Source organism: Anolis carolinensis, chromosome 2, assembly GCF_035594765.1.
Source record: "Anolis carolinensis isolate JA03-04 chromosome 2, rAnoCar3.1.pri, whole genome shotgun sequence".
Taxonomy (NCBI): domain Eukaryota; kingdom Metazoa; phylum Chordata; class Lepidosauria; order Squamata; family Dactyloidae; genus Anolis; species Anolis carolinensis.
Window position 1 is genome coordinate 9,211,381 of NC_085842.1, and position 20,882 is coordinate 9,232,262.

At 46.9% G+C, this 20,882-nt stretch overlaps 4 protein-coding genes across 5 annotated transcripts in view; 3 read left to right on the plus strand and 1 right to left on the minus strand.

Moving 5' to 3' along the window:
• The window catches only part of LOC107983768 (zinc finger and SCAN domain-containing protein 2-like), a 98,573-nt gene that overhangs the window by 8,571 nt on the left and 69,120 nt on the right, over window positions 1-20,882 (plus strand). The window lies entirely within an intron of this gene.
• Window positions 1-20,882, plus strand: part of LOC100551842 (zinc finger protein 658B) — a 40,469-nt gene that overhangs the window by 5,669 nt on the left and 13,918 nt on the right. The gene's annotated exons all lie outside the window — the stretch shown is intronic.
• LOC134296938 (gastrula zinc finger protein XlCGF17.1-like) lies at window positions 3,519-20,819 on the minus strand. Of its 2 annotated transcripts, none has more exons than XM_062973124.1 (2): window positions 20,114-20,819; window positions 3,519-4,984 (listed from the first exon to the last, which is right to left on the minus strand). In XM_062973124.1, the coding sequence occupies exons 1-2, from the start codon at window positions 20,145-20,147 to the stop codon at window positions 3,882-3,884; spliced, it is 1,137 nt and encodes a 378-aa protein (XP_062829194.1). In that variant the 5' UTR covers window positions 20,148-20,819; the 3' UTR covers window positions 3,519-3,881. The 2 variants fall into 2 exon arrangements, with proteins under 2 accessions (XP_062829194.1, XP_062829193.1); XM_062973123.1 differs by having other exon boundaries at window positions 3,519-4,987.
• On the plus strand, window positions 11,872-17,150 carry LOC134296922 (uncharacterized). Its single transcript, XM_062973088.1, has 2 exons — window positions 11,872-13,642; window positions 16,871-17,150. The coding sequence occupies exons 1-2, from the start codon at window positions 12,095-12,097 to the stop codon at window positions 16,910-16,912; spliced, it is 1,590 nt and encodes a 529-aa protein (XP_062829158.1). The 5' UTR covers window positions 11,872-12,094; the 3' UTR covers window positions 16,913-17,150.

Sequence of the window (20,882 nt, forward strand, 5' to 3'; positions counted from 1 at the left end):
ATAAATATAGAGATAGAAGAATGGTATAAGGAAGTATGGAAACTGGGAAGAAATGATAGGTTGACGTGGAGAGGGATTTAGAAACAAAGTGGTTGTGATGATGTCTGGAGAAAATGTATTGGAAGAGGATTCAATAAGAAAAACGGAATTACCTCCTCAAGAGGGAATGAAAAGGAATTTTGGACAGATGATAAATAAAAAAAGTGACTTGGGGGAGGGTAAGAAATCTGTATAAGCGTGAAAATAACAGTAGATGCCAAATGTTAATGTATTGTAGATTGTACTGAATATAATGTGGCTGCTGTAAAAGGATGTACGATTTTTTTTAAAAAAAAATTAATAAATGTATTTGTAATTTGTATAAATATGCATTTGTTTTTCTTTCTTGTATTTGAATATAAATTATTTTTAAAAACAGATTATGATGTAGCAGCTATAAAAGCCAATGTGATTCCAGGCTGTCCCGATAGGAGGATTCTGTCTATATCCAAGGAAGTCACGGCCTCCTTTCTTCCGCTTTGGTCAGACTCACCTGGAATGACCCTGTCTCCAGGTCTCGGTCCCACAATTCAAGACGGATATTGACAGGTCAGAATATCTCCAGAGACGGGATGTAGAGAAGGGCGGAGAGAGACAGCTGGGTATGTTTCACTTGGAGGAAAGAAGGAAGGGCTTCTCCCTCGGCAGGAAGGAAATGTTGGATCCCAAAAGGGTTGGCCGTGGTCAGGATGAGAGGTGGACGGAGAGGAAAGGCGTGTCCATGAGACCCCGTGTTGCCTCCTCCTGGAATGGACTCCTAGGACCCTAGAGCCGGAAGAGACCCCCAAGGGCCACCCCGTCCTGCCCCTGCCATGCAGGAAGGCACAATCAAAGCACTCCAGGTAGATAGCAACTGCAGAGAAGCCTCCAGAGAAGGAGACTCCACCACACTCTGAGGCAGCCTAGGCCACTCTCCAACAGCCCTTACTCATTCTTATTGTGTATCTTTGTATATTAAGAGAAGACCTGTAAATAGTTATAAGTAGTGAATAAATCAAGAATAAAACCTCCAAGGACTTTGGATGAAAGTCAGAACTCAAGAGTGTTTATTCAAAGAGACGAACTAGTTTACAAGGCCAGAGGCTGTGAAACTGTGACCAGGACTCTGCAGTGTTTTGGGGGTTGGAATCCACTCCTTGCCTATGAGACAGTCTGTCCCATTGTATAGCTGGAGGAGGCCGTGAGAGGACTGAATTCACCTGCCTGTCTAGCAGGGGTGTTGTGTGTGTTTTACTCCGCTTCTCCTTTCCTTCCATCACTCATTAACACTGACTAGTTGTGCAGGCCTCACCTACACAACAGAAAGCATTTCCTGAAGGTAAGAGCTGTTCAGTAGTGGAGTCTGCTCCTATCGGGAGGAAGAGGAGATGTGTGTTCTTTCGCCATGAAACCACTGATCCCGTGGGTCTGGAGTCCAGCCCCATTCTCTCCAAGCAGCGTCACCATCCAGACCATCCTCTGCAGGTCGCTCTCCAGCCCCTTTTTGGGGTCATCCAGAGAGAGGAACCCGCACTTCTCTAGGCCCTTGCCTTCTTACCCAAATCAGAGATTCACAGAATAGTATATTTGGAAGAGACCACGAGGGCCATCTAGTCCAACCCCCTTCTGCCAGGCAGGAAAAGCAGAATCCCTTGCCAGAATCCCCGCAGGGTTCAATACTGTCTCCCACGCTGTGTAACATCTACATGAAGCCGTTGGGAGAGATCATCTGAAGTTTTGGAGTTCAATGTCATCTGTACGCAGAGGTCTTCCTTGTCAGTCGCAAGGCCAAACAGGGCACAGGGTCACAGCCTGTGTTGGATGGGTTACCTGTCCAAACGTCTCTCCCCTTATGAACCATCTCGGAGTCTAAGACCGTCTGGAGAGGCCCTGCTCTCAATCCCGCCCTCTTCGCTGGCATGATTGGCAGGGATGAGAGACAGGGCCTTCCTTCTCGGTAGTGGAAAGGATGGGAAGAGAAGAGAAAAAGGAAGGAAGGGCAAGAGAAAAGAAGACAAAGGAAGGGAAGGAAGGAAGGGGAAGAGAAAATAAGGCAAAGGAAAATATGGGAAGAGAAGAGAAAAAGGAAGGAAGGACAAGAGAAAAGAAGACAAAGGAAGGGAAGGAAGGAAGGGGAAGAGAAAATAAGGCAAAGGAAAATATGGGAAGAGAAGAGAAAAAGGAAGGAAGGGCAAGAGAAAAGAAGACAAGGGAAGGGAAAGGAAGGAAGGAAGGGGAAGAGAAAATAAGGCAAAAGAAAATATGGGAAGAGAAGAGAAAAAGGAAGGAAGGACAAGAGAAAAGAAGACAAAGGAAGAGAAGGGAAGGAAGGAAGAGGAAGAGAAAATAAGGCAAAGGAAAATATGGGAAGAGAAGAGAAAAAGGAAGGAAGGACAAGAGAAAAGAAGACAAAGGAAGAGAAGGGAAGGAAGGAAGGAAGGACAAGAGAAAAGAAGACAAAGGAATATATGGGAAGAGAAGAGAAAAAGGAAGGAAGGACAAGAGAAAAGAAGACAAGGGAAGGGAAGGGAAGGAAGGAAGAGGAAGAGAAAATAAGGCAAAGGAAAATATGGGAAGAGAAGAGAAAAAGGAAGGAAGGACAAGAGAAAAGAAGACAAAGGAAGAGAAGGGAAGGAAGGAAGAGGAAGAGAAAATAAGGCAAAGGAAAATATGGGAAGAGAAGAGAAAAAGGAAGGAAGGACAAGAGAAAAGAAGACAAAGGAAGAGAAGGGAAGGAAGGAAGGAAGGACAAGAGAAAAGAAGACAAAGGAATATATGGGAAGAGAAGAGAAAAAGGAAGGAAGGACAAGAGAAAAGAAGACAAGGGAAGGGAAGGGAAGGAAGGAAGAGGAAGAGAAAATAAGGCAAAGGAAAATATGGGAAGAGAAGAGAAAAGGGAAGAAAGGGCAAAAGAAAAGAAGACAAAGGAAGGGAAGGGAAGGAAGGAAGGGGAAGAGAAAATAAGGCAAAGGAAAATATGGGAAGAGAAGAGAAAAAGGAAGGAAGGACAAGAGAAAAGAAGACAAAGGAAGGGAAGGAAGGAAGGGGAAGAGAAAATAAGGCAAAGGAAAATATGGGAAGAGAAGAGAAAAAGGAAGGAAGGGCAAGAGAAAAGAAGACAAAGGAAGAGAAGGGAAGGAAGGAAGGGGAAGAGAAAAAGGAAGGGCAAGGGAAAAGAGGGTAAAGGGAAGGAAGGGAAGAGAAAAAGGAAGGGCAAGAAAAAAGAAAGCAAAGGAAGGGAAGGTTAGAAGGCAGACCCTGTATTTTAGTTCTTGTGAACCACTGGTAGTTCGTGGACCACTGGTTGAGAGCCACTGTCTGAAAGGGAAGGGGCTAACTCTGGATCCCTCCCATAACGGCTATTTACAATATGCAAACTAACCACTCCCGACTAAAGAGGAAAACAGAGGATGTTTCTGTAGGGGCACAACGTTCACAAACTTGACATTTGCAACCAAGGTGGAAATGGAGCTGGAAACTAAGCCCAAAGGAACAAGTGATGGAATTACATATGGTTTATTTCTTTTCAGATGAGGTGACATGACAATCATATTTAACCCTCTGAAGCAGTGGTCCTCAAGCTGTGGGTCCCCGGGTGTTTTGGCCTACAACTCCCAGAAATCCCAGCCAGTTTACCAGCTGTTAGGCTTTATGGAAGTTGAAGGCCAAAACATCTGGGGACCCACAGGTTGAGAACCACTGCTCTGAGGGATTGTCAAACAGAGCTTGCTTTCTGCTATTCCAGAGAACAGGACCTCCAACTTAGGGATTCAAATGACAAGAACGGGACTCCACCAAATCTGACGCAGAACTTCTCAAAGGGTCCTGTTTGAAATCAGACATTTTCCCACAATGGCTGTTTTTTAGCCTGTATGTGTTCTCTGGTGCTGGTTAAGGGCTGAACTCTGAGTAAAACATTTCCCACACTCCTGGCATTGGTATGGCTTCTCTCCTGTGTGGAGTCTTTTGTGGCTCACCAAGGCTGTACTGGTAGTAAAACATTTCCCACACTCCTGGCATTGGTATGGCTTCTCTCCTGTGTGGAGTCTTTTGTGTTTCACCAAGTTTGAACTGGAAGCAAAACATTTCCCACACTCCTGGCATTCGTATGGCTTCTCCCTCGTGTGGAGTCTTTTGTGTTTCACCAAGTTTGAACTGGAAGCAAAACATTTCCCACACTCCTGGCATTCGTATGGCTTCTCCCTCGTGTGGAGTCTTTTGTGTTTCACCAAGTTTGAACTGGAAGCAAAACATTTCCCACACTCCTGGCATTCGTATGGCTTCTCCCTCGTGTGGAGTCTTTTGTGGCTCACCAAGTCTGAACTGTAAGCAAAACATTTCCCACACTCCTGGCATTGGTATGGCTTCTCTCCTGTGTGGAGTCTTTTGTGCCTCACCAAGGCTGAACTGGTAGTAAAACATTTCCCACACTCCTGGCATTCGTATGGCTTCTCCCTCGTGTGGAGTCTTTTGTGTTTCACCAAGTTTGAACTGGAAGCAAAACATTTCCCACACTCCTGGCATTTGTATGGCTTCTCTCCTGTGTGGAGTCTTTTGTGGCTCACCAAGGCTGAACTGAAAGCAAAACATTTCCCACACTCCTGGCATTGGTGTGGCTTCTTTCCTGTGTGGAGTCTTTTGTGGCTCAACAAGGCTGAACTGGAAGCAAAATACTTCCCACACTCTTGGCATCTGTATGGTTCCTGACCTGTGTGAAATTTCTTGTGTTTCACCACACATTTTGCAGATACTTTCCCTTTAAGATGGCTTTTCCCAGCATCGGGTGTCTTGTGAAGCACAAGTGCCATATTTTGGGTAAAACACTGCCCACATACATTGCATTTGTCGGGCCTTTCTCTGGCAGAACCTCCATCTTCTCTGTGGGCTTGCTGGTCTCGACGAAAGGCCCAGTTGTGTCCCAAATGCTTCCTGTACTTGGTGCATACATGGCTCTTCTCCCCATTATCTACTGTGAAGAAGAACAGAAACAATCATTCCTCAGTGTGAGTGATAAGGAAGTGGGATAAGAAGTGGACTGAAATGAGCCTCAAAACAACACAGACATGGAGGAAAAGAAGATATGCCTGTTGTCCTTTCCCCTCCCCTTCTTCAGTAAAGATGGACCCTGGTTGTCTGCCTGGAGCCTCTAAGAGAGAGATGAGTAACATACGCTCCTGAGGCTCCCTGTTGCTCATTCCAGCCCGGTTTTTTATTCCGTCTCCTTCTCTCTGGGGAATGGATGCCTTTTCCCTTCACATCCAAATGCTTGCCTTTTTCTCTAGCTTTAGACTTTACCAACTACCACCCATTTCACCATCCTTCCCTCCTTTTTCTTTCTCTCCCCCAATCCCAGTTCTCTCTTCCCATGCTCCCTTAAGGTTGTATTTTTCCGCTCCAACGTAGAAGATCCCATACCTAATTTCAGAGAACAGCAGAGTCTCGCTTATCCAACATAAACTGGCTGGCAAAACATTGGATAAGTGAAAATGTTGGATAACAAGGAGGGATTAAGGAAAAGCCTATCAAAGGTCAAATTACATTATGATTTTAGAAATTAAGCACCAAAACATCATGTTTTACAACAAATTGACAGAAAAAGCGGTTCAATACATGGTAACATTATGGAGAAATCACTGTATTTACTAATTTAGCACCAAAACATCGCAATGTATTGAAACCATTGACTACAAAAGTGTTTACTACTAAAATTGACTATATAGAATTGCATAAACTAACACTGTTGGAAGTTAAATCCGTAAAAAGTTCAGTCTTGTGAAGATTTTTTTTAAAAAATCTGTGATCCTTGCCTGCTTTTCTGACAATTGCTGTTTCTCCGCTGCCAAGTCTCGCCATCTTTGCAGCATAATTTTGTCAGTCCCTGTCGCTTCTTGTTGTTGCTCGATGTGTGTCATTGTGGTTTCTAGAACCCTAACCCTATCCTTGTGCAACATTCGGAGAGGCTTGACAGTTGATGCCTGATCATCAGTTTTTGTCGCCATCGTTACTGATAAGAGCAACAATTTCTTCATCCGTTATTTCATACTGATCGTCTTCGTTCATCCAACTTCCAACTTCTTACGAAGACGCATTCTCACATAGAATCATAGAATCATAGAATCATAGAATAGTAGAGTTGGAAGAGACCTCAAGGGCCATCTAGTCCAACCCCCCGCTAAGAAGCAGGAAATTGCATTCAAAGCACCCCCGACAGATGGCCATCCAGCCTCTGCTTAAAAGCCTCCAAAGAAGGAGCCTCCACCACGGCCCGGGGGAGAGAGTTCCACTGCCGAACAGCCCTCACAGTGAGGAAGTTCTTCCTGATGTTCAGGTGGAATCTCCTTTCCTGTAGTTTGAAGCCATTGTTCCGTGTCCTAGTCTGCAGGGCAGCAGAAAATAAGCTTGCTCCCTCCTCCCTATGACTTCCCCTCACATATTTGTACATGGCTATCATGTCTCCTCTCAGCCTTCTCTTCTGCAGGCTAAACATGCCCAGCTCTTTAAGCCTCTCCTCATAGGGCTTGTTCTCCAGACCCTTAATCATTTTAGTTGCCCTCCTCTGGACGCTTTCCAGCTTGTCAGCATCTCCCTTCATCTGCGGTGCCCAAAACTGGACACAGTATTCCAGGTGTGGTCTGACCAAGGCAGAATAGAGGGGGAGCATGACTTCCCTGGATCTAGACGTTATTCCCCTATTGATGCAGGCCAAAATCCCATTGGCTTTTTTAGCTGCCGCATCACATTGTAGGCTCATGTTTAACTTGTTGTCCACGAGGACTCCAAGATCTTTTTCGCACACACTGCTGTCAAGCCAGGCGTCCCCCATTCTGTATCTTTGATTTCCATTTTTTCTGCCGAAGTGAAGTATCTTGCATTTGTCCCTGTTGAACTTCATTTTGTTAGTTTTGGCCCATCTCTCTAGTCTGTCAAGATCGTTTTGAATTCTGCTCCTGTCTTCTGGAGTGTTAGCTATCCCTCCCAGTTTTGTGTCGTCTGCAAACTTGATGATCGTGCCTTCTAACCCTTCGTCTAAGTCATTAATAAAGATGTTGAACAGAACCGGGCCCAGGACGGAGCCCTGCGGCACTCCACTTGTCACTTCTTTCCATGATGAAGACGACGCATTGGTGAGCACCCTTTGGGTTCGTTCGCTTAGCCAATTACAGATCCACCTAACCGTAGTTTTGTCTAGCCCACATTTTACTAGTTTGTTTGCCAGAAGGTCGTGGGGGACTTTGTCGAAGGCCTTACTGAAATCTAGATATGCTACATCCACGGCATTCCCTGTATCGACCCAACTCGTAACTCTATCGAAAAAAGAGATCAGATTAGTCTGGCATGACTTGTTTTTGGTAAATCCGTGTTGACTATTAGCAATGACCGCATTTGTTTCTAAGTGTTTGCAGACCACTTCCTTAATGATCTTTTCCAGAATCTTGCCTGGTATTGATGTGAGGCTGACCGGACGGTAATTGTTTGGGTCGTTCTTTTTTCCCTTCTTGAAGATAGGGACCACATTCGCCCTCCTCCAATCTGCTGGGACTTCTCCTGTTCTCCAAGAACTCTCGAAGATGATTGCCAGTGGTTCTGAAATAACTTCCGCTAGTTCCTTCAATACTCTTGGATGTAGCTGATCTGGCCCTGGGGACTTGAATTCGTTTAGAGTGGCCAGGTGTTCCTGGACAACTTGTTTCCCTATTTGGGGTTGGATTTCCCCCAATCCTTCGTCCATTCCATGTTGCTGAGGTTGAAGATGGCTTTGTTTTTGTGAGAAGACCGAGGCAAAGAAGGCATTAAGCAGTTCTGCCTTTTCCCTATCCCCTGTCACCATCACCCCATCTACTCCTTGCAGTGGCCCTATCGCCTCCTTTTTCTTCCTTTTTCTACCAACATAAGCAAAAAAGCCTTTTTTGTTGTTTTTTATGTCCCTGGCAAGCCTGAGCTCATTTTGCGCTTTAGCCTTGCGAACCTTTTCCCTACAGGAGTTGGCTATACGTTTGAATTCTTCTTTGGTGATTTCTCCCCTTTTCCACTTCTTGTGCATGTCACTTTTGAGCTTTAGCTCAGTTAGAAGTTCTTTGGACATCCATTCTGGCTTCTTTGCACTTGTCTTATTTTTCTTCTTTGTTGGCACTGTTTGCATTTGCGCCTTGAGTATTTCACTTTTGAAAAACTCCCATCCATCCTTAACTCCCTTGTTTTTTAATATCGGCGTCCATGGAATGCCGCTCAGTAATTCCTTCATTTTTTGGAAGTCAGCTCTCTTAAAGTCCAGAATGCGTGTTTGACTTGTCTTAGTTTCAGCATTCCTTTGTATTGCAAACTGCAGGAGCACATGGTCACTTGCCCCTAAGGATCCAACCACTTCAACTGTATTGATCAGGTCTTCCACATTTGTTAAGATTAGATCAAGAGTTGCTGATCCCCTTGTTGCCTCTTCTACCTTCTGGACCATAAAATTATCTGCAAGGCAAGTGAGGAATTTGTTGGACTTTGTACTCTTGGCTGAGTTTGTTTTCCAGCAGATATCGGGATAATTGAAATCGCCCATGACTACTATATCTCTTCTTTGTGCCTGTTTGGTCAGCTGTTGACAGAAGGCTTCATCAAGTCCTTCATCCTGACTCGGAGGTCTGTAGTAGACACCCACGACAAGATCTTTTTGAGTCCCGGTTCCCTTGATTCTTATCCAGATGCTTTCAAGCTGGTTTCCCGGATTACAGTCTTGCATTTCTTCTGCAACGTAACTGTTTTTGACATATAAAGCTACTCCCCCTCCTCTCCCCTTTGTTCTATTTCTGTGAAAGAGGTTATAGCCCTCAATGGTTAAATTCCAGTGATGGGAGTCATCCCACCAGGTTTCAGTGATGCCTATGACATCGTATGTGTGGTGCTGTGCTAGGAGTTGGAGTTCGTCTTGCTTATTTCCCATGCTCTGAGCATTAGTGTAAAGACATGTAAGCCCCTGTGACCTCCCCTCGAACTGTTTATTTGGGATTATTGTGCTCTCTGTACTTGGTCCTTGCTGTGTTTGTGCAGCCCTCCGTTTAGCCTTACGGCGGTTCCCTGTGGTCGTGGGTAATATAGTGTTCGCCAGGCTGTTGTTCCCCTCCCCCAGTGGATTTAGTTTAAAGTGCGCCTGATGAGGTTTGTGAGTCTGTGTGCAAAAAGATGTTTTCCTACTTGTGTGAGATGCACCCCATCGCTTGCCAGTAGTCCATCCTCTTGGAAGAGTAGACCATGGTCAAGGAAGCCAAAATGCTCCTCTTGACACCATTTTCTGAGCCAGTTATTGACCTGTACTATTTTTCCGGCCCTTGTAGAGCCATGTCCTACAACGGGGAGGAGGGATGAAAAGATCACATGTACATTATACAGTTTTAGCTTTGTTCCCAGAGCTCGAAAATCATTTGTGATCTTTTGAAAAGTATGCCTAGCGGTGTCATTGGTACCTACATGAATCAACATAAGGTGGGGAGGGTGATGGGGCTTTAGGAGCCTGCTGAGCCTCTGAGTGATATGGTGTATTTTTGCCCCCGGGAGGCAGCATGTTTCTCGAGCCATCCCATCCGGTCTGGAAATGATGGCTTCCGTTCCTCTAAGGAGGGAGTCACCTACTACCAAGACCTGTTTCCTTTGAGGATTGACAGGGTCCCTTTTGTGCAAGACAGTGTGTATGTCCCCTGAAGAGTGTTCCTGTTGAAGTGAATCATGTAGGTGTAAAGTGTTGTCCTCCTCCTCAACATCCCCAGTGCATTCATCAATGACAATCCATTGAGATACATCCGAGAGCCCATTACTCTCCCAAGGATGTTCCTGTTGCTCCTGGTCTATGATTGGGGATGGAGCATTTGCATGATTACATAAGTGTGACTGTGGTGATGCACTGTCCCTGTCAGGGCTATCCCCTGCGCATTGATCCAGGATGGTCCACTGAGTGGTATCTAAGAAACTGTGGTCCTCCACAAGATGTGTTTCCTGATTGTATGTTAATGATGTAAGAATTTCAAATCTGTTGTGTAAATGCAGCTGAGCAGAGGAGTTCTGCGGAGGCTGCCTGGTCCTGCGTCTCCTTCTATGGGTGACCTCCTTCCAAGCCTGAGGGTTGTCTACCTTTGAGTTGATCTCCCCATAAGGTTCCTGATCATGGTCTTGGTGGTGTTGGTGTGATGCAGGCTGCTGATCTACAGCAGCGTGTTGTGCAGTGTCCAAGAAGAGCTCGAGTGCCTGAATGTCCTTAAGGGTCTTAATACGGTGCTCGAGCTGTTGGATCCTCTGCTCCATCAGAGTCATCTGTTTGCATTTGGAGCAGATGTAGTTGTCTAGTTTTTGTGTGAAAAAGCGGAACATGCGACAGCTGGTGCATGTGATGGGAATGTTTTGCTTTTGTTGCATCTCTTGGTGAGCGTGGTGGCCAAGTGGGATCTTTGTACAGTTAAGTAATATGCACGCACTTTATGTGCAGACTGCAACAAACCACGTCTTTGTGTATTTGTTTATGCTGCTTTGTTTCCTGTATGTACTGCAAAGGATAGTTAGTAAAGGTGCCTTTCCCAGAAACTCAATTAACAGGGGACAATGCCTGCTGTCAATCAACTTAAGTACCTGGCTCTCTTTCAACACAACAGTCACACAACAGTTAGACTTTGACCACAGGAGCCAAGCCCAAACTCAGTTTAAAATCTTAGCCAAATCTTAGCCAAATCCTACCTGAAGCCAGGGAGCAAAAATGTCCTCCTGCTTCCTCTGCTTCTGCGAGAACCAACTGCCCTTCTGGGATCAGGCTCTGGCAGAAACTCACACTGGCAAATAAAGCTTTCCCAGAAACTCAATTAACAGGGGACAATGCCTGCTGTCAATCAACTTAAGTACCTGGCTCTCTTTCAACACAACAGTCACACAACAGTTAGACTTTGACCACAGGAGCCAAGCCCAAACTCAGTTTAAAATCTTAGCCAAATCTTAGCCAAATCCTACCTGAAGCCAGGGAGCAAAAATGTCCTCCTGCTTCCTCTGCTTCTGCTAGAACCAACTGCCCTTCTGGGATCAGGCTCTGGCAGAAACTCACACTGGCAAATAAAGCTTTCCCAGAAACTCAATTAACAGGGGACAATGCCTGCTGTCAATCAACTTAAGTACCTGGCTCTCTTTCAACACAACAGTCACACAACAGTTAGACTTTGACCACAGGAGCCAAGCCCAAACTCAGTTTAAAATCTTAGCCAAATCTCACACCGAGGGACACACTGTACTAAGGGTAGAATGCTTTCTTCGGTTTCATCTGTGCTTTTCCTTCCCATAATCTCATCCTTACCTTTTCCTTCCCATAATCTCATCCTTACCTTCGCCTAACAACTTCTTCCAAGACCTGGCAATTGTTGGAGCCCTAACGTCAGTCCATGCCCTTGCAACCCAAGAGGCAACTTCCTTTACATGGATGTGTTTCCATTTTTCAATCCTGTCTTGCCCTTATTCTATTTCTTCTATCATTGCCCACAATAGCTTCCTGCGATCCATCGGTTGTCATACGGCGGTTACATTATGTGGAAGAAACATCGCCTTCATGTCCCCCTCTTGAAGCTCCTCTGCATCAGGGGGTGTCGGGGCATTAACTAGCAACAAAACCGCATTTCTGGGCAGGTCATTTTCTTTTAAAAATTTATCCATGGAAGGAACAAATTCCTTAGGGCTGGGCTGTAGCACAGCTGGTAAATCACCAGCAGTACTAAGATCTACCAACCGAAAGGTGGCCAGTTCGAAGCCCGGTTGGGGGTGAGCGCTCGACCTCAAGCCCAGCTCACTGTTTACCTAAGCAGTTCGAAAACAGTCTATGAGCTGTAAGTAGAGAAATTAGGTACCATACTGTCAGAACCCTGCTACTAGAGCCTGGATGTGGCTCTGAGTTTCAGGGTCACTGACATTGATAAGACACCTGCGTCCCAGGACTCGGAGGAGAAACGGCTGATGGACTTGGCGGGGAATTTGCGCGGGGTTTTACTGAGCGGGAAGAGACTGTTCAAATGAGGGGGAGGGTATATAAAGGAGGGTTGGCCGGAGCCTCCCATTCTTGGCTTTTCTGATGTTCATGTTTCCTACAGTAAAAGTTCCTGGTGATACCACAGAGAGTCTCGTGTGTTCATTCAGGAGCGGCTGTGGTGAGCTGACACTAAGCCAAGAATACGGACACCATCCCGCTGTAGCGGTGAGGTGTAACATGCAAGTGGAGGATGAAGAGCTCTTGGGCGCCGGAGGAGGAAGGTCGGAAAGGGCCACTCCCGAGCCGGACGCTGAGTTCCACCAGCTGGCGGCCCTGGCGTCATCCACCGCTTATGCCCAGCCAAATGGGGTAACCCAGAGGCGCGGAGTGGTGCGGGGAGATAGCACCGGAGGAGAGGAAGGTTCACCTTCCCCAGGCCCGCAAAAGATGGTGTTTCTGGAGGAGAGGATGTCGGCGATGGAGACCACCCTGGCAGTGATGTCGAGGGCGATGGAGCGCCTGGCGGTTTTGGCGGAGCCGGAGCGAGGAAGGGAACTCCGGGCTAGCTCAATGTGGGACGTGAGCATGGGAAGCAGCCAGGGCTTTGCAGACCTCCCAGCACCTAAGGGAAGGGAAATGCGAAAGGAGCCCGGTGCCCGGCCCAAGATCCAAACGAGCCTGACGCGGGTGGAGGAGAGTGACGACGAAGGGGAAAAGCCTCCGAGAATCCCGGCTACGCTCCCAACTGAGACCCTGGTGCCCCTGGCGAATGCCGGGCGTGGCACAGGACAAAGGGAAGCAGCAGCGGGGCCCACTGGCCCGCAAGGGGGCTTGCGACGGGCGGAGAATTGGGGATTGCCACCACAGGGACCCCTACCGAGACGAGAGGAACTAAGGATCGAGTTTGGGGGAGAGTCCTCTGAACTGGATTTTTTCCTGACCACGGTGAGGGGCTATATGGAGGACAATGCCCACACTTTTAGAACGGAATCCAGCCGGGTACGGGCCATTGGTGCAGTGTTGAAGAGGGGAGCGGCCAGCTGGTACGTTCAACTACACGCGCGGCGCGACCCATGTCTGGGGTCACTCCGACGCTTTATGGGGGCCCTGGAGACCCGTTTCCGAGATCCACTGGAGCAGATCCGGGCGAGGGAGGAGTTGAAGACCGTCTCCCAGGGGCAGAGGTCGGTATCTGAGTATGCGGAGGAGTTCCAATGCCTCGCTGAAAAGGTGCCGGAATGGTCTGCAGTGACAAAGATAGAACTCTTCAAAGAGGGGCTCAGGCGGGAGATCCTCTCCTGGGCGGTGCATCGTGATGAGCCTGACACACTGCGCGGATGGATTCAGCTGGCGGGGCGCATCGAGACATCGCTGGCCCAGGCGAGGAGGCACCGAGGAGGGCTACAGCAGCGGCCGCAGATGAAAGAGGGGAGCCGGAAGGAGGGATCAACCCCAGCCGGGAGGAGAACGGAGCCGACAGGGAACGTGAGCACCAGCAGGAGGGGCTGCTTCGTGTGCGGCCGTTTGGGCCACAGGGCTGCCGAGTGCTGGCAGAGAAAAGGGGAAGGCGGAGGCCCGCCCAAACCAAGAGCCGTGGCAGGGAAACGCGCCGAGGAAGAACCACCGATGAGGCACCACTCGGGGGGGTTGGTAAGTCAGGACAAAGCCATGATAGTGGTCCCCATTCAGCTGGAAAGTGGCAGCAAACAAGCAACCTGCAAAGCATTTGTGGATTGTGGATGTTCCAGGAACATCATCTCCCCTGAATTAGCCGAGGGATTGGGATGCGAAAGAACGAACCTAGAATCCCCAATAGCTTTTTCGCAGTTGGACGGATCCACAGCATCGGGATCATTAGCTAAGTACAGTGCCGAAGATGTAAAGTGTAAGATAGGGAGTTGGGAAGGAAAGGTGTCATTTGTGATATCACAAATAGCCAGCTATAATGTTATACTAGGCATGCCATGGCTGGGGCAGGCCAACCCGCAAATCAACTGGGAGGATAAGAGCATGATCTTCAGGATGAAGTTGGAAGGAGGGAGCCAGGAAGTGGAAAGGGAGCCGGGGAAAAGGGGGGAGGAAGACTCTATCAGGATAGCAGAACTGGCAGATAAATTACCCCCAGAGTATCGGGATTTTGTGGACGTATTTGATGAGAAGGAAGCAGACAGTTTCCCACCGAAGCGGAGAGTTGAAGTGAAGATAGAGCTAGTCCCAGGAGCAGAGCTTCCTAAGGCAAAAATATACCCAATGTCGGCTAGGGAAAAGGAGGAACTGAGAAAATACATTGATAAAAACCTAGCGAGGGGTTTCATAGAGCCTTCAAATTCCCCTCTAGGGGCGCCTGTGTTGTTCAGGCGCAAAAAGGACCAAACGCTGAGGCTCTGCATTGACTACAGGGGCCTGAATGCAATCAGTTCTGGAAATAAATACCCCCTACCTTTAGTGAAGGACTTGATCGCCCAGTTATCGGAGGGACAGATATTCACTAAATTGGACTTAATTGAAGCGTACCATAAATTGCAGATTAAACCAGAGGACAGGTGGAAGACGGCCTTCTCCTGTGCATTCGGATTATTCAATTATCGTGTGCTCCCTTTCGGTTTGTGCGGCGGAGGCGCCGCGTTCATGCAATTAATCAACGAAGTGTTGCATCCATTGTTGTACAAGGGAGTCTTTGTTTTTTTAGATGACATATTGTTAGTATCTCGGACTAAGGAGCAACACATAGAACTAGTCAGGGAAGTCCTGCAAAAGTTGAGAGAAGCAAAACTGTATGCGAAGCTTGCCAAGTGCGAGTTCAATAAAGACCAGATAGACTTTCTGGGGTATAGGATTTCCTCCCAGGGAGTGGCGATGGACCCTGCGAAGGTAGAAGACGTGAGGGGGTGGGAAGCCCCCAAAACACGGAAGCAGCTGCAATCCTTCCTAGGGTTCGCAAACTTCTATAGAACATTTATCAAGGACTTTGCGCGCCTCACTTTGCCATTAACGGATTTGTTAAAGACTAAAGGTAGGGGAGAAACAGCCAAAGTGAAGGCCCCAGGGGCCAAACTGACCTGGACAATAGAATGCCAGGAAGCTTTCGAAGCCCTTAAAAAGCGTTTTACTGAGGAGCCTGTCCTACAGCACCCTGATATGTCTAAAGCCTTTGTATTACATTGCGATGCGTCAGACCGGGCATATGGGGCAGTTCTGCTACAGAAAGACGAGGGGGGGAACCTGAAGCCATGTGGCTATCTGTCAAAAAAGTTTAGCGATACAGAAAAAAACTGGCCGATTTGGGAGAGAGAAGCCTTAGCGATTCTAAAAGCACTAGAGTGCTGGAGACACTTTCTGGAAGGAAGTGGAACACCGTTTGAGGTGTGGACTGACCATAGAAATTTACAGTATCTAAGATCCCCTCGTAAACTATCAGCGAAGCAAATTAGATGGGCCCAATATTTCAGCCGTTTTGATTTCAGACTCAGATTCTTCCAGGGGAAACATAATATACTCGCTGACGCTCTCTCTCGGATGCCTCAGCACGGGGGAGGAATTCAGGAATCTGAAGGGAGTATTTTTCTTGATAAGCAATGGGGCCTGGCAGTACTAACTCGAGCACAAGCGGCCAAAGAAAACAAACGTACTGCCATTTCCACGGGGGGAGGAGAAATATGGGAGGAAGAGTTGAAGCGAGCGTATGGAATGGACAAATGGTTACAAACAAACAAAGAAAAGGGAGAATTGTGTGGGGATTTGGTGTTTGTAAATAAGAAATTGTATATTCCTGAATGTTTAAGACGAGAAATGTTAAGGAAGTACCATGATAACAAGGGTGCGGGTCATCTAGGCCCCACCAGGACTATTAAACTGTTGGCCAAACAATGCTGGTGGCCCGGAATGAGGAAAGACGCCAGGGGATACGTCACGCAGTGTGAATTATGTGCAGAGGGAAAAACACCACCGGGGAAGCCCCAGGGGCTATTGCAGAAGGTGGTGGAGCCCATGAGGCCATGGGAATGCGTAGCCATGGATTTTGTAGGCGAACTACCCCCCAGCAGAGGCCACAGATACATTTGGACAATATTGGACCTATTCTCAAAACAGGCACACTTTGTGGCTCTGCCAAAACTCCCTTCAGCTGAAAAACTTGCTGATTTGTATGTGAAGCATGTATATCGCCTACATGGGTGTCCCGACAAGATAATTAGTGACCGGGGAGTCCAATTTACTGCAAAATTTTGGGGAAAATTCTTACAGCTGTTAGGAGCAGAAAGGAACCTGAGCTCGGCCTTTCATCCCGCGACCAACGGGGGGGTCGAACGTACCCAACAGACACTGTGCCAATTCTTAAGGATGTACACCAATTATAGACAGGATGATTGGGCGGACCTTCTTCCGTTTGCTGAGATGGCTTTTAACGGGGCCGTACATTCGGCCACAGGTCGTGCCCCATTCGAAATAGTATACGGACAGGAGGTGGCACCTTTCCCCAGGCTACCCGAGTGGAAGGAAGGGGAGGGCCAGACCGACGAGGAATGGCCGGCCAAAATCAAGCAAGGGTGGCAAACCGTGGTAGAGGCATTGCGGGAAACACAAAAGAAGTACAAGCTCTTTGCGGATCGTAGGCGCCGAGAGGGGGACAAATTGGGCGAAGGAGATCTGGTTTGGCTGAGCACAAAAAACCTGAAATTGGGGTTCCCATCCAAGAAATTGGCTCCACGCTATATAGGGCCATTCAGGGTAGCAAAAAGAATAAACGAAGTGACCTATGAGCTGAGGCTACCAAAGGACCTAGGAAAGGTACACCCGGTATTCCATTGCAGCCTGTTAAAAAAGTATAAAGGAACTCTGGACAGCGGAGAACAATAGTTGTGTTTAATCTTTTCCTTCCAGGACGAAGGGGAGGAGGACGCCATGTCAGAACCCTGCTACTAGAGCCTGGATGTGGCTCTGAGTTTCAGGGTCACTGACATTGATAAGACACCTGCGTCCCAGGACTCGGAGGAGAAACGGCTGATGGACTTGGCGGGGAATTTGCGCGGGGTTTTACTGAGCGGGAAGAGACTGTTCAAATGAGGGGGAGGGTATATAAAGGAGGGTTGGCTGGAGCCTCCCATTCTTGGCTTTTCTGATGTTCATGTTTCCTACAGTAAAAGTTCCTGGTGATACCACAGAGAGTCTCGTGTGTTCATTCAGGAGCGGCTGTGGTGAGCTGACACCATACATTGCGGGGGAGGTATTTTACGACATCATAAACGTCAAGACCAGAAATGTGGTGACGAAGAGGAAGTTGGAAGGAGGAAGTTCTGATAGCTCTCCGTCATAGAGAATGAAGCAACAGCACCCCTGTGACTGAATCTGAGCGCAACATCAGCCTCCAAGGCACCAAAAAAACTGGACTTCAAGACGACATACCTCCTTCTGTTTGTCTTATTCTTTTCTGTCCTGTCTCCAAACGGCATTGAATGTTTGCCTTGTATGTGGGGAATAGCGTCTAGATCCAGGGAAGTCCTGCTCCCCTTATTCTATTCTGCCTTGGTCAGACCACACCTGGAATACTGTGTCCAATTCTGGGCACCACAATTGAAGGGAGATGTTGACAAGCTGGAAAGCGTCCAGAGGAGGGCGACTCAAAGGATCAAGGGTCTGGAGAACAAGCCCTGTGAGGAGCAGCTTAAAGAGCTTGGCATGTTTAGCCTGCAGAAGAGAAGGCTGAGAGGAGACATGATAGCCATGTACAAATATGTGAGGGGAAGTCATAGGGAGGAGGGAGCAAGCTTGTTTTCCGCTGCCCTGCAGACTAGGACACGGAACAATGGCTTCAAACTACAGGAAAGGAGATTCCACCTGAACATCAGGAAGAACTTCCTCACAGTGAGGGCTGTTCGGCAGTGGAGGCTGGATGGCCATCTGTTGGGGGTGCTTTGAATGCGATTTCCTGCTTCTTGGCAGGGGGTTGGACTAGATGGCCCATGAGGTCTCTTCCAACTCTACTATTCTATGATTCTATGTATTGTGATCTGCCCTGAGTCCCCTCGGGGAGATAAGGTGGAATATAAATGAAGTGTTATCGTTATCATCATCATCATCATCATCATCATCTTTAAAAATTTCACTGGTCAGCAACACACTTTTTTGATTGTACTATTTTACAGGAAGAGCGTTTTTTTAAACTGTTTTAAAGGCTCTGGGATTTTTGGGCTTCCCAATCATTGCAAGGTCCATTTTGTGGTTTGCGGTAGCATTGCTGCACGCTAAAATTGTCAGCCTCTCTTTGCTGTGCTTTTAGCCAGGGGCTGCTGCTTCAGTTCTGGCTGCAAGACTCCTACTGGGTAACACTTTGCAACTGAGGCCGGTCTCGTCACAATTCAACATCTGATCGCCCGTTAGGTTTTCAGTTTCAATAAATTCTTGAATTTTTTTTTCATGAATACCTCCGTTTCTTGATAATTTGATGACAGCTTCTCACCACAAACACTTAGCTGACGGATTCCATAACGTTTCTTCCACTTGTCGAGCCAACCAATGCTTGCTGTAAAATCTGGATCCCCTTCATTAAATTCCTTTCGAAAACGCAACGCCTTTTGCTCTAAAATAGGCCCTGAGATAGGCACACCTTTGTCTCTGGACTGCGTAAACCAAACATACAAAGCTTCACTAACGTTTTCAGTTACACTTTATCATCGTTTTCCTCTCTTTTAGCGCACCATCAGTAACTTTGGGGGAACTCCATTCTTCCATCTCTGATCGATTCCCGTGAGCTAGTTTCAGAATAGGCTGAAGGAATCCCTCCCACTTGTCTCCTGATTGACAGTTGGGATGTATCTATTTGTTCTCTCTGTTTCTTTCTCTCATTCTGATTGGTTTTGTAGAATGGTGCATGCTTTTGCTTCAGATTTCTGACTTATATCTCAGTGTGTACTGTGTGTATTAAGACCTCTCTCTGCTTGTGTGTCAGGCTTGGAGTTTTTCCCTCTCTTTTAATCCCAAGAAGAGATGGAAATAGAGAGCAGCTCAGACCCAGTCCTTTACTATTTAGAAAGGGAGTTATTTAATTTTTTTTTTGTAAATAAGCCTTTTGTAATTTTAAAGACTGGACTCTGCATCTTTGTTTCTGAAGTTCTTGATTTTTTACAGATCACTTCCTTGCTCTGTTCGTTGTGAGCTGAATGCTCAACTATCAGTTTCCTGATGGTATTTATAGGTTCTTTGCTTTTTGGAGGGTAGTCTTCCCTTACAAAATCCTGAGACTTCTTGGAAATATCATTCTGTCGACTGTCCCTTTGTTCAGCTCTAATTCCAATACCTGTCTAATTCTGCACACCTTTTACAGGGGAGCTGCAACTTCTTCACATACAAGAATTTAGGAAAGTGGCTGCAGATAATTTGGGATTTTCTAACATTTAGGATGAAATAAATATACAGAGTGTTTCAAAAAGATGCACTCAATTGGAAAGAGCTAGATTTCTGCAGATGTGAAACTACCATGAGTGACACTCTTACCACTTGAAGGAGAGGGGCAGAGAGTTTGACGGCTGCTCTATGCCTCTCCCTGTGCAAAAAAACCTCAAGCCCCAATCATTCACAAGCACAGAACATAGAACACATGATATTAAATGTCACAATCTTGCAAATGAATGAGGCTGGGGGCTGTTTGTGTGCTGGGAGAGGCAGCGTAGAGAGAGAGCTGAGCCTTCAGACACGCAAAGACTAGCCTGCCTGGTTGGGAGGAAAAACAAGGTTGAATACCACACCAATCATAAGGTGTATAGCCGCCTATGCGTATCTGATGCTACGGGTAGTTTGTTTTTTTTCATGATCCGTTCTCCGGCCCCTCTCTCCAGCCAATCTGCTCCCTCCCTCTATTTTCTTCTCACACAAACACTCAGAGAGATTGAGAGAGAGAGAGAGAGAGAGTAAGAGAGAGAGAGACTGACTGACTGACTGACTTTGACTTGACTCCAGTTATGGTAATCTTCCCACTTGAGTCTGAATTGGTGCTTATTATTATTATTATTTACTCTTATGTCATATATTTCTAACACAAGCCCTGCCTTGCGGACCCTCAGTGACTGTGACGATTTAGGCTAATACTGCCTTTTGAAACAGAAATCCCCATCAGTGAGGGAGCCTTACCGAGAGAGTCCACAATCCCATTCATCTCCTCCATGATCTGCTTGTGCAAGGCTTTCTGGTCCGGATTCAGGAGAACCCACTCCTCCAGGGAGAAATCCACAGCCACGTCCTCAAAGGCGACTGGGCCCTGGCGGAAGAAGAAAAGATTCCCTCCTCACGTGAGAGATATCAAGAAAAATGATGACAAGAAATAATTTAAAGTAAACTTACATTCCTGCTGGTTGCTTGAAAGGGAAAGGGCGAAGGCCTCCATGCCACAAAGGTAAGCTTTGTAGAGACGACGGGTTGGTCACAGGTAAGAACCATTTCTTAATTGATATATAGAATCAGAAATGGAATCAGGGTATGTTCCCCCTTTTATTGTGATGCCCACAACTGGACACAGTGTAATTTCAGGTGAGGTCTCCCCAAAGCAGAAAGAAGGTCGCCATGACTTCCCTGAATCTAGACACAATATTCCTTGGGATGGAGCCCAAAATCCCATTGTCTTTTCAGCTGCTGCATCACATTGTTGGCTCATGTTCCACTTGCAGTCCTCTAACACTCCAAGATCCCATCATATGAATGATTGTCAAGTCAGGTGTTGCCCCTCCTGTACCTGTGCATGGCATTTTTCTCCTGCCTAAGTGTACTACTCTACATATATTCTTGTTGACATTAATTGGGTTAGTTTTGGCCCAGCTCTCTAACATGTTCAGGCCATTTTGAATTGTGATCCTATCTTCTAGACTGTCAGCTATGCTTGCTAATTTTTTGTCATCTGAAAATA

Bases quoted from the DNA above. Each gene is read 5' to 3' on its own strand.
- LOC134296922 (XM_062973088.1), top strand. From the start codon at position 12,095: ATGTTCATGTTTCCTACAGTAAAAGTTCCTGGTGATACCACAGAGAGT. The intron at 13,643-16,870 runs GTAAGTCAGGAC...TTTTCCTTCCAG, and splicing joins GGCACCACTCGGGGGGGTTG to GACGAAGGGGAGGAGGACGC.
- LOC134296938 (XM_062973123.1), bottom strand. From the start codon at position 20,147: ATGGAGGAGATGAATGGGATTGTGGACTCTCTCG. The intron at 4,988-20,113 runs GTAAGGCTCCCT...TCTTCTTCACAG, and splicing joins TGGGATTGTGGACTCTCTCG to TAGATAATGGGGAGAAGAGC.